The 12472-nt window shown below is 50.4% G+C and overlaps 1 protein-coding gene across 2 annotated transcripts in view; it reads right to left on the bottom strand.

The window, feature by feature from the left end:
* The window catches only part of LOC144689791 (protein kinase C epsilon type), a 689374-nt gene that overhangs the window by 10875 nt on the left and 666027 nt on the right, over positions 1 to 12472 (bottom strand). For both annotated transcript variants that reach the window (XM_078557177.1, XM_078557176.1), the window contains one exon: positions 9090 to 9236. In XM_078557177.1, the coding sequence (XP_078413303.1) occupies positions 9090 to 9236 (147 nt within the window). The remainder of the gene's footprint in view (positions 1 to 9089; positions 9237 to 12472) is intronic.

Genomic DNA, 12472 nt, shown 5'->3' on the forward strand with positions numbered 1-12472 from the left:
ATGATGATTTCCATTCCGCCAGGGTAAATCACTCTCAACTCACACTCACAACCACAGCAGACATCCACAGGGCCCTCACTCACTGCCAGTTCAAGGGACATCACCATTCACTCCTTCACACACACCTTCGTTGTCCTCAGCATGACCATGGGACCACTCACCACCTGCACAGGACAGGCGCATGTATCATCTGGCCCAGTAGGCATTCTGCTTACACTTTCGCCATCTCTATCCATGCAGGACAAGCTGGCACACAACAAGAGAGAGAAGTCACAGACTGGTGGTGGAATGTCTGAAATCAAGGTCCTCATGGACTTTGAAAACAGAGCCATGCAACTGGCTGGCCACCATCTGGACCGCTCCTGTGTATATGGTGAGGTCGGCACTGCTCAACTAAGTGAAGATCCAGCAGTGCAACATCCATCAGACAACCATGCCGTGACTTTGTGCTAATAATCTCTCCTTGCTTTCACAGGCACATCTGCCAAACAGCCGACAGAGTCCATGACCCACGGCCTCCAATCAAGTCCCGAAGAAACCTCCGAAGGGGAATCTGAAGGCACCCCCCTCGAAGTTCCGTCACAGCGCTCATCCACACCCTCCACCAGTGCAGAGACACACACCTGAGTGGGAACCAGCTCTAGAATAGGCACGGGATCACATACTGGTGAGCACAGTGCACAGTCTGATCCACAGCATGTGGCGGCAGGGACTTCCCAGGTCCCCGGCATTCGGAGGGTTGCTGGAGGCCAGGAACCTGTTGAGTCTGAGTCAGATGATTAGCCTCTGGAATCGGTCATGTCACAGCTGCTGGAGCTGCAAAGACAAGCTAGGAAACATCAGATTGCAAGGCACGATGGAGGAGTCCATCCGCCTTCAGGCTGAGGTGATAGCGCCGGCACTGCAATGTACCGAGGTCAACACAGGCAGAATGGCAGCCGCCATGGAGACCTTGATCCAGGACATCACTCCTGCACTGCTGCATGGACTTACCTCCATCGCTGATGCGTAGTTGCCCTCCAACAGTGTGCATGTGAGACGGGTGCTGGGTAGCTTGATCTCATTCCAGCTACCCCTTCCCCTCATGGAGTCAGCCAGGGGTCCTCAGGCACCCATAGGAAAGAGGATCAGCATGTGCACACCCCAGGGTCATCCACCCAGGTGACTCCAGGAGTGTCTGGCCCACCTGAATCCCCTTTTCCCGTGGCGTCTGCAGCTCCAGCTTCACAGGCCGAGGAGGGTGCCTCTGCCACGCAGCAGGACCCTGAAAGCAGGCCGGGGCCCCCCCAAGTCCAGGCCCTCCAGAGGATGCCCGCCAAGGTCATCACAGACAGGGCGTCACAGTCAGCAGGCCGCGTCCACCTCCGCTGTGGATGTCCGGGGAGCACCAAGACGTAGCGGCAGGGTTACAGCAGTTAAGGAAAAGTAGTTGCACAGCCTGGGCATGGGTGTTGGTCACTTATACATACTGTTCACTATTGTCAATAAACTCCTAAGAATGTCTCCCTGCCTGTGGCTCCTTGTTCTGATGAGCAGTGTTCTTGTCACTCGGACGTGAAACTTTTCTGCACGAGATAAAGGCAGGTATCTCAGTCCAGGGCGTCTTCCCTGGCTCTGTGCAGCCTTCAGACACAGTGATGGTCCAGCCTCACACTCCCTGGAAACATTACTGATGTCTGCACCTTGGCGGTGCTGTTAATTGCTGCTAGAATGTAGTGGGCAGATGCCACAGAGTTCTTTCATTCTTTCTGTGTGTTCTCAGGACATTTAAGGTGAGGCTGGCCCCCATCGTACCAGCGTCTGTGACCATTGATGCTGTGCACCAGCTCCTGAAGGGGTCAGGTGGTGAAGGTGGACACAGCATTGGATGCGTCTAAAGTTTCATGGCTGCATCTCTATGAGATGGCCCTGATCACGGAGCGCAAACGAATTGCCCTCGGCCAGACAGGAGTCAGATGTTCATAGAGGCTATGTGAAGATTCATGGACTGTCCTCACTGCAAGTTGTCATCATCCCCCTGCGATCGAGCTACTATTAGGGCCTTCACGGCATATCCATGACAGGAGCATTCTCACAGAGGGTGTTGGCGCTGCCATAAGCCAGACTGGAGTCAAATGTTCACAACTGTGATGTGAGAATCTATGGGGACACCTCACTGCATGTCGTTATCATCCTTCACATATCTGGCAGCTATGAGGGCCTCCCGAGTCGCCTGCCTCGTCTAGCCTGTGCGAAAGCCTCGTCCCCGCCATCATCACCACCAAGGACCTCCTCACCCTCATCCCCGCTGCCGTCCTCCTCATCTGAGGAGACCTCCAGCTCCTCCTCAGCCAGCTTGTCTCCCAGGTGGAGCGCCAGGTTGTAAAAGGCACAACAGACGATGACGATGTGTGACACCCTCTGTGGACTATATTGCAGGGCTCCACCAGATCGGTCCAGGCACTGGATTCGCATCTTCAGCATCCCAATGGTTTGCTCCGCCAAGTTGCGAGCTGCAGCATGAGCTTCATTACAGCATTGCTCTGCTGCAGTCTGAGGCCGCCGCATGGGTGTCATCAGCCATGGCCTCTGCGGGCTACCCTTGTCCTCGAGGAGCCAACTCTGCAGCCTCTGTGGACCCTGGAAGACTGCAGGGATCTGCGAGCGACTGAGGATGTAGGCGTCATGCACACTCTCTGGAGACCATGCGCGTACCTGCAGGATGTGTTTCTGGTGATTGCACATCAGCTGCATGTTCAGTGAGTGAAAGCCCTTGCGGTTGATGTAGTCCACCAAGTGCAGCGGCGGAGGCCAGATCGCCACATGGGTGCAGTCAATCGCACCCTGCACCTGTGCGAATCCCGAGATCTGGGCGAATCCAACGGCCCTTACATCCTGGTTGTCCCAGTCACGGGCAAAATGCACAAAGTTGTGTGCCCTCGAAAAGATGGCATCTGTGACCTCATGGGTGCATTTGTGGGTGGCGGCTTGTGAGATCCCACAGAGGTCATCTGTAGATTCCTGAAATGAGCCACTGGCAGTGGATGCTCTCCATGTCCCCTTGGTGCCAAGTCCTGCAGTAAGTGGCAGATGTGAGCGACCAGGGCCCTAGACATGTGCAGTCTTCGGCGACACTGGTTCTCAGTCATCTGCAGGAATGACAGGCGGCGTCTATAGACCCTCGGTGTCACTAGGCGCTGACTAGCCACGGCTCGTTGTCGCTCCTGGGCAGCGTGTACGGAAGCCCCAGCAGCCCCTTCTTCCTGAGGTTGCTGTTCCTGCCTTTGCGCGGCCAGGAGCCTCAGTCACTCTCCACTCTCTGTGGGCTATCAGGCATACAGCTAGGTCACCAGGATCCATGATCCTAACGTGTTCCTCCTGCAGCATGAAAGAGAGAGAGAGATCTGGTTAGCATGGGTGTACTTAGCATCTTTTCCTGGCCCTGTGTGACACCCCCTTAATGCTTTCCAGGAAGTGCTGGCCGCTCCTCGGATGGCCAGAGATGGGTGCGCTGCATGGCCGCCCTGTCAACTTGCCATAAGGGTGGCACTGGTCCAAACTGGGATGCTGAGATTGCCAGGGGCTGTGAGTGCCTCCAGCAGTGACTGTTACATGGCCAGCATTGGCAAGGAGATTGTACAACTTGAGCAGTTCAACTGCTGCTCAGTCTGGTGAAGTGGTGGGGGATCCAGCCGGGGTGGTGGGGAGGTTAGGTCTGGAGGGCTTGTTGGCACATTGGTGGGTGGGCAGGCTAAAAATCCGACCCCAATCGTATCACTGTGACTGGGCCTGAACTGTCTCAGTTGCAGAGGGATGGTCAGTTTATACAGGTGTCCCTACTGCATGGTGATTTCTCTCGCCTATCCTGCCCCCATCTCGATTTCTTGTGCGCAGAATCCAACGCCAGGGCAGCAGTTGCCCCTGGACACCCAACCCCGAGTACAATCACCTCCGGGACCAAGCAGCAGCTGCTCCTGGACACCACCTTGCTCTCCCTCCCCGAAAACAGTCGCCTCCAAGGCTGGGCAGCAATTGTCCCCAGACACCACCCCCCCGAAAACAGTTGCCTCCGAGGCTGGGCAGCACTCCACCCAGGCCCCCCTGCACCCCTGAAGCCTGCAAAGCAACAGGCAACCCTGGTGAGCTATGGAAAACGATGCTGCTCACTCATCTCAGTTCCCCAAAGTGAAGGCCACCAAGTGCATGTCGCGTGTGTGCTGTTGTGAAGCATGTTGACGTGCTTTCCTGCCAACGTGGATGGCAGATCAGGCGGGACTCCAGACCCTGGCGGGATGGTCTTTTAATGAGATGCTGATGTATTACAATGAGCTCCCCGACGACTGTTGGTGGGAAACGCAGACCGCTGTTGGCGGGCTGAGCGGACGATCGCGAACTGCCTTCCCGTCATTGTTAACCAGATCCCGCCATATTGTCTGCACCTGCCACCGATCATGCCCACTGCCAATAGGCACGGGAAATTCCACCCAAAGTCCAGGACCAGGTAAGTGTGGGTGCCCTCACGTTATAGTTTCTGGCGGAACGAGGGACACGGAATAGGAAGTACATGGTCTGCTAGCTCCAGCCCTCACTGTTTCAGTACAGCAAATCAAGCGTTGACCAGCTTATTGGCAGCTATCGGCAGGAAGATCGTCCAATTAGCGCTGGGAAGGAGGGACTCATCACCCAACTGGATTTGTCGGATGGGACATTTGCTGCAGAGGGGTTAGGCCGTGAACCAGAAGTCGGTCATGTCTACTCATTTAAAGACACGCAGGCACTGGGTTGGTGGCATCGTGATGAGAAAACTACATTTGGCAGCACCACTCTTTGAAGAAGGCAGCATCCATAGCTGGCACTGAAGCATTGGAGCAGCAGCACATGAGAGCATGTTTTTCCATTCTGTGGACTACTGTGCCAGCAGTGTCTCATTCAGGACCCACCTGTCCCATTTCCCTCCTGAATAATAAGTATTCAAAAAAAGAGTCTCTACTCTTTGACCCTGTTTGTCTCTCCACCAACACTGAAAGACAACCTGACTATTTCCAGCATTTTCTGCTTTGAATTGTCACCACCTCTTGCAGCTGTAGGCAAAGGACTCGGACCAAAGATGGCTTCATGGTTCAACGATGGCTTCCTGCTCGTCCTCAGTCTCATCCTGAGACTCATCTTCGGAGGATGCGGCTCACACTGTTAGATCATCTCTGCCAGGGCCTCCCCTCTCTGGAACGTCAGGTTGTGTCCTGGTCCATCGCTCCATCGTCTCGCTCTTCCCTATCTCTGTAATCTCCTCCAGCTCTACACCCTCCAAAATACAGCAAGTCCTCGCTATAAGTCGCTCTGCTTAAAGTCATTTCTCTTTAATGCTGTTATTCTTTCGGACCTTTTTTTCTGATTGGCGCCGCCATTTTCGGTTTTACATCATCTACACTCTCCCACCCCTCCTGTGCTGCACTGTGGGTCAGTCACTGCCACGGTCTCATGCTGGAGCTGCTGCTGCAGTCACCAGGATCCCGAATACGAAGAGAGAGCGGGGTCTGAGATCCAGGTGCAGGAGCGCAGGGCAGGGATGGGAGGCTGCCAGCATCAATCAGGTGATGAACTGAAGGTAACTCGGGCGAGCGGGAGTGAGCGGCCCCACCGTGGCTTCTATTGCCACCCCCATGGCTTCATCCACAGCCCGCCTGCCTCCATCACAACCCTCCCCCCCTGAGCTCCTCTGCGCCCTCCCTGGCTTCTTCTGCGGCACCCCAGGACAGGAGCTCAGCCCCTGAAGACACTCAGGAAGGGGTGCAGGCTCTGGAGAGAAGACAGACACAGAGTGGGAAAGGGGGAGACAGAGAGAGAGACAGAGAGGGAAAGGCGAGGGAAGGAGACAGCTAAGTTTCAGTGGTGCAGTGGGTGAGCTGTGCTACTCAGGGCTTGTTTGGGTGACTTAATGTTATCCAATTTGAATTTATGTAGCATTTCTGTTATATTCAGTGATTTATTTGATTTTGCAAGTTATTCCAGCTAGGAATGCACAGTGCTACACATCTATGGTACAATATTTCAACTTGTACATTGGTTTTTCCGGGCAAGAAATGTCTGAAGGAACCTAATCCTGGCTTTAACATTGAATCCTATGGGAACCCATGATTCATTTAAAGTTGTTTAATTTCAAGTCGCGATTTTTAGGACTGCAACAACAACTTCAAGTGAGGGCTTACTGTACCTGCATTCACTGGCCTCCTGCGCATCCCCAATTTTAATTTCTCCACCATTGGTGGTCATGCCTTCAGCTCCCGAGGTCCTATGCTCTGGAATTCTGTCGCTAAACCTTTCTGACTATCTACTTCTCTTTCTTCATTCAAGATGCTCTTTAAAACCTACTTCTTGGGCCAAGCTTTTGGCCATCTGTAATAATAGCTCATAACTTCTGTGCAGTGGCAATCAGAGTGAGATTGCCACTCCACTCGTACTTACTTACCTGGAAATGAAGTCACTCCTTTTGTGCCTGGCCTTCTGACTTAGGCCGAGCAAGAATGATGTAGTGCAGCGGGTCCCTGAGGCCTTGTGTCAAGGGCAGCTGAATTTGGAGGTAAGAAAGACACACCACCATCCCCCTTTTTACGGCACTAGCTGCCATAAAGCAGGTAAGTTTAATGGTTCAGCCACTTTAAGAAGCCAAGGAGAAGGTAAATTTGTAAGGTAAGTGGGTAGGGTTTAGGGGGGGGTGGAGGGTCATGCGGGGGTGGGGGGTTGGTAGGTTGGGGGAGGTTTGCGGGGGGGTTCAGGTGGTTGTGGGGTTGTATTGGGTGGTTGGGGGGGGAGTTGGATGGTTAGTGTTGGGGTGAGCGTTGGGTGGTCAGTGGGGGTTGGGTGGTCAGTGGCAGGGTGGGATGGGGGGTCGGATAGTTCATGGAGGGAGGTGAGGTGGTCAGGGGAGGGAGTCGACCAGTAGAGTGAGGATGGGAGTGGGGCGGGCAGGTGGGCCAGGTGGTCAGTATGGGGGATTGGGTGGTCAGGGCTTGGCTGGTCAGTAGAGGATCGGGTGGTCGGGGGGTACTCACTGGGGAGGGAAGGGAGGACAGTTTGGGGGGGTCCCATGGGAGGTAGGGGGCATCAAGGGGGGGGTCAGGGTGTGGGTGCAGTCCTGTGTGGGATCGGGGGCAGTAAGGGGGGGGTCCCATGGGTGTTCAAGGGAGACCTGGGGGGGGGTCTGGGAAGAGTAGGGGTGTCACGTGGGGTGTCGGGGTGGGATTGGGGGTTTAGTGGCGGGAGTGGGGGTAGTCGGGGAGTCCCGTTGTGAGTCGGGAGGTTTGGAGGGAGACCTTTGGGAGGTTGAGGGTGGTCAGTACCATAGTTACCCAGATGTTAGAAGTGGTTTTAACTCTTAAAATTCTTCTAACTTTTTCTGGGTAGCTCTTATTGTAAAGACAGTCAGAATCATCCGAAGTTTGCGATTTTCATTGTACTTTAGGATGGCTCCCATTGCAGGACAATTGCCCAATGGAGGTTTGAACTTCCTGGGCAATTGCCATGGAATCCTTACCTGGGGACTTCTCGACATGGGAGGGGTTCCCTCTGCATCTCTGGAGTATGGGTATCTCCAAGTGACGACGCCCCAGAGCTTGGAAGTTATGGGCCAATTGCCTTATGTGGCTCAGTATCTAATTTTGCTTCTTAATGCTTCTGTGTAGCACTATAGGACGTTTATTGTGTTAAAGGCAATATATAAATATAAGTTGTTGTTGTACATTCATGTGGTGCCCTGCCAAGGCTTCCTTTGATGCATCAGGGCACCATGGTGCTATTCCAACATACCAGCCTTCAACTCATCAGTAAAGTGATGGAAGGGGTCATCAACAGTGCCATCAAGCAACGCTTGCCTAGCAATAGCCTGCTCACTGATGCTCAGTTTGGGTTCTGCCAGGCCACTCAGCTCCTGACCTCACTACAGCTTTGGTTCAAACATGGTCAAAAGAGCTGAACTCCAGATATGAGGTGAGAGTGACTGCCCTTGACATCAAAGCAGCATTTGACCGAGTGTGGCATGAAGGAGCCCTAGCAAAACTGGAGTCAACGGGAATCAGGGAAAACTCTCCGCTGGTTGGAGTCATGCTGAGTCATCTCAGTTCCAGGGCATCACTGCAGGAGTTCCTCAGGGTAGTGTCCTAGGCCCAATCATGTTCAGCTGCTTCATTAATGACCTCCCTTCCATCATAAGGTCAGGAATCGGGATGTTCGCTGATGATTGCACAATGTTCAGCACCATTCGTGGCTCCTCAGATACGGAAGCAGTCCATGTCCAAATGCAGCAAGACCTGGACAATATCCAGGTTTGGGCTGACAAGTGGCAAGTAACATTCGTGCCACACAAGTGCCAGGCAATGACCATCTCCAACAAGAGAGAATCTAACCATCATCCCTTGACATTCAATGGCATTACTGTTGCTGAATCCCCCACTATCAATGTCCTGGGGGATACCATTGACCAGAAACTGAACTGGACCAACCATTTAAATACTGTGGCTGAGGCTCAGAATCCTGCAGTGAGTAACTTAACCCTTGACTCCCCAAAGCCTGTCCACCATCTACAAGGCATGAGTCAAGAGTGTGATGGAATACTCTCCACTTGGCTGGATAAGTGCAGCTCCAACAACACTCAAGAAGCTTGACACCATCTAAGACAAAGCAGCCTGTTTGATTGGCACCCCATCCAGAAACATTCACTCCCTCCATCACCAACACACAGTGGCAGCAGTATGTACCTCCCTAACTGCACTGTGGGTGTACCTACACCACATAGACAGCAACGGTTCAGGAAGGCAGCTTACCACCACCTTCTCAAGGGCAATTAGGGATGGGCAATAAATGCTGGACTAGCCAGCGACGCCCACATCCCATGAATGAATTAAAAAACAAACTTGGGTGTGTCCTGCATGCAGGAGTGATGAACCTACCTCAACCATGCTATTGGCTCCATTCCTGCTTTCTGGGACGGCAAGAAACAGTGCTTTTGGCATGCTGGCAGTTTCATTTTTACATGCGCACAGTTTCTCAATAATTCTGAAACAAAATTGATTCATATGAATTTCCCTGTAAATGAATTGCTGATCAATGGTACTTACAATCCTTGGTTTAAATGGAGGTTTTATTTTCTTCTGTTCCAGCAGCACCCATTCAATTTCCTTGAAAAATGGGTGCTGTTTAATGGCCTCCTCCCCACCTTGTGATGTAACACAACCCAAGCGTTTATTTGGGCTCTTTGTCATAAACTGAAATCAAGAAAGGAATATGTAAGATATTTGACTTGTAAATCATTTCATAGAAAAGATGCAGAGTATTTCCTCATTATTTTCAACTGTGTGACAATAGGACAGTGATAAATGATGTAGTTCCCACAGTTACATGCAAAAATTCAATATCCTGGATGCACAGTCTGATGTCAACTTTTACAGGCAATGTCAAGTGTTGGTTTAAAAAATTGCCAATGACAACAGTAAGGACAAGGCCTCAATCCAAACGTACAGATCCCTGCTTTAGGACAGGCTTGGGTCAGGCAGTAAAGGTGAGTAAGGGACTCTCGGAGTCAGAATAGTGTATACGCTTGATGCAAAAATTGCTGATATTTGTTAAAGGTGGTCGGAAATTTTGCCAGTCGAGGACACAATTATCCAGGACTTGTGACGCCAAGCCAAACTCTAAATATTCCAATGAGAATATATCCCCAAACTGGCATCAAAAATATTTACACTGCATTCAGTCTGATGGTCACTTAGGTTTCTGAAAATGTGGATCATGAGTTTCCAATTCTTGTAATGTTTGGCTACCAGGAACACTTCAAAGAACAAATGCCAGGAAGTATTTCTTTACATAGAGGGTGGTCGATAGTTAGAATGGATTACCAGGAAGCATAATTGAAATCAAGACAATTGACTCATTTAGGAAAAAGCTAGATGCTGTAATGGGAAAGCAGCAATTTTGGTATTCTGAGAGGGTGAGATCAAATAGGCCAAAAGACTTTCTTCATGTGAACCATTGTGTGATCTTATGAAAATCCTTAAAATTAGCTCTGTAGAGGAAAGCAGATTATCTAATTTAGACTGTGGAACACAAGCTTGGAGGATACAAGGTTAAAAATAGCGCATCCTAAATCAGGTTAACAACTAACTGGAGGGATGACCTTGGGGGCTCTCCCGATTGGTTGGTAGAATTTTAGTGGAAGATTGGCAGAAACCCAGTCTGGTCAAGAAAAAGCACAAGGAAATTCCAGATGTAAAAGACATTTTTGAGCTCCTCAAATATCTCAATGGATAAAAGAATTAAGATACCTTCTCACCTTCATTGCCTGTGCAGAAATCTGGCAGCATAGATAGGCCATCCTTCATTGAACCTGCCTGATTTGCATTCCATTGAAATAAATATAATGAAACTCAAGGCAGTTTTATAAAACCCAGGCAAACTGATTCACCAGATTACTATCCAGGTAACGAAGAAGAAAATCAACCCCATTGTTGCTTAAGGTATTTAGCCATATAGATCTGGAAGGTGTCAATTTGACCCATGACTCATGCTGGGTGAGCTGACCTCCGCAGGGATGACAGTAGGGACACTACAATTAGCTTCAAGATCACTAGACTAAAGAGATAGAGGGGGGGGGGGGGAATGGTAAGTTTCCTTCAGCTGATCTCCATTTTGTGATCCTTCAGAAAAGTGTGCAACATGGATGTTGGATAAGGAGAAGATCGGATTCATATGCTATGTCTTATATTTGCTGCCAATACTCACTCTAGCCTTACAAACAAAGAGTGGTCATTCAGACAAGGGGCTGAATTTTACGTGCCCTTGTCGATCGTGTTTCCTGCAGGGGGCACGAAAAATAGGGTGGGTGCCAATCCCACCACCTTTCCATCTACCCCCGAGCTTACCCCTATAATACGGGTGGGGTGGGCGGGCGCTGAGCTTGGCAGCCCACCCACCATATTTAGCTAGATAGTCAAGGGTCAATTAGGCTTGTTACCGAGCTAACTGACCCTGATAATATGCTGCCCATGCCATACACTGTTGGCCTGGGCAGTCGGGCAGGAGTGGGCAGTCCGATTTTTAAAAAAGATCTTCAAAAGGAAGCAATTAAGGGGCGGTTCTATCTTCAGGGTCTGCACTTTGCGGATCGGGGGGGAGGGGGGTGCGGTGGGGGGTGGTGGCCTCCCTAAGATAGCCCCCAACCACGTGCCCCCCTCCCTACCCTGCATAAACCCTCCCTGCCCAGAATACTGCATTTACCTGTTTCCGGGGATCCACTGGGTCTTCTTCTGCTTCCTCGCTGTATGCCTCGCGCCCACTAATGTGCTCTTGGTGCTGCCTGGACTGATAGATTGGCCAGCAGCTCCTCAGGATGGGACTTCCTCCAGTGAGGGGCGGAAGTTCCACTCTGTCTCTGTTTAGCCCCCCTGCACTGCTTTATGACTGCGGTGCGGGCTGGTGTGGAGTAGGTCATCCCCATGCTGACTTTGCTACCGGTGGTGGGGGGTGGTGGGGTGGCGCAGCTGACTTTAGGAAAATGGCGATGGCGGCGGATGTGGAGTGTGGTGGAGAAATTGGACAAGATCTTTGTTTCCCAAGTAGTAATAAAAATGTGGAATAGAATTCAAAAATAGTATTTAGAGTCATCCCAATGAACTGATCAAAAAGCTAGATAAATATTTAGTTAGATTGGGATCAAAAGTTATACGGCTAAGTTTAGATATACATAATCAAATTTTATTAAATAAACATGATGGTTCTTGAAGTGTTGCTGCCCATGGTAATGCATTTCAATGGAGTGCAACTGGTTAAGACTGAATAATGTAAATTGTAAAATTTAGATCTTTTGAACAGTCACACGATTCCCTTTGGAAAGTGGCTGGAAGAAAATTTGTGGTACTTTACAATGATACATATACTTGAAAATGAAGAAATGGTTTTCTTTCCGTTCTCATGAAGGATGACAGAACTGAAACGTTGACATTTTCACAGATGCTGCCAGACCTGCTGAGTATTTCCACCATTTTCTGTTTTTATTTCAGATTTCCGGCACCCACAGTATTTTGTTATTGTACCATTTTAATCACGTTTACTTATACCTATGGCTTTACATTTTACAATAATGGGATACACAGAACCGTAAGCAGCATTCAACTATGGCCTAACCAGTGTCTATACAAATACATCATTTTGTTGCTGTTCATTCAATGTCCTTGTATATAAAAAACAGGGCGGCAGGCAGTCAAAATTGCCTAACTTCATTACCTGGACTGCCGGTTGCTGATTTTAATTTGCTCTACTGAGCAGAGGTGACGATAGCTGACCAAAGCCAGCTGTGACTTTTTCTACATTTGCATGCTAGGGCCGGACTCTAAATGTAAGTTGACAGTTTTTGCGAAAGCTGCAGGTGCTCAGTTAACTGGCTGAATTTAAAGGAGGTTTCAGAGTTAAAACATCTAAGGCTTCAATTTCGGAGCAACAAGTGAGT

Source organism: Cetorhinus maximus, chromosome 14, assembly GCF_964194155.1.
Source record: "Cetorhinus maximus chromosome 14, sCetMax3.hap1.1, whole genome shotgun sequence".
Lineage (NCBI taxonomy): Eukaryota > Metazoa > Chordata > Chondrichthyes > Lamniformes > Cetorhinidae > Cetorhinus > Cetorhinus maximus.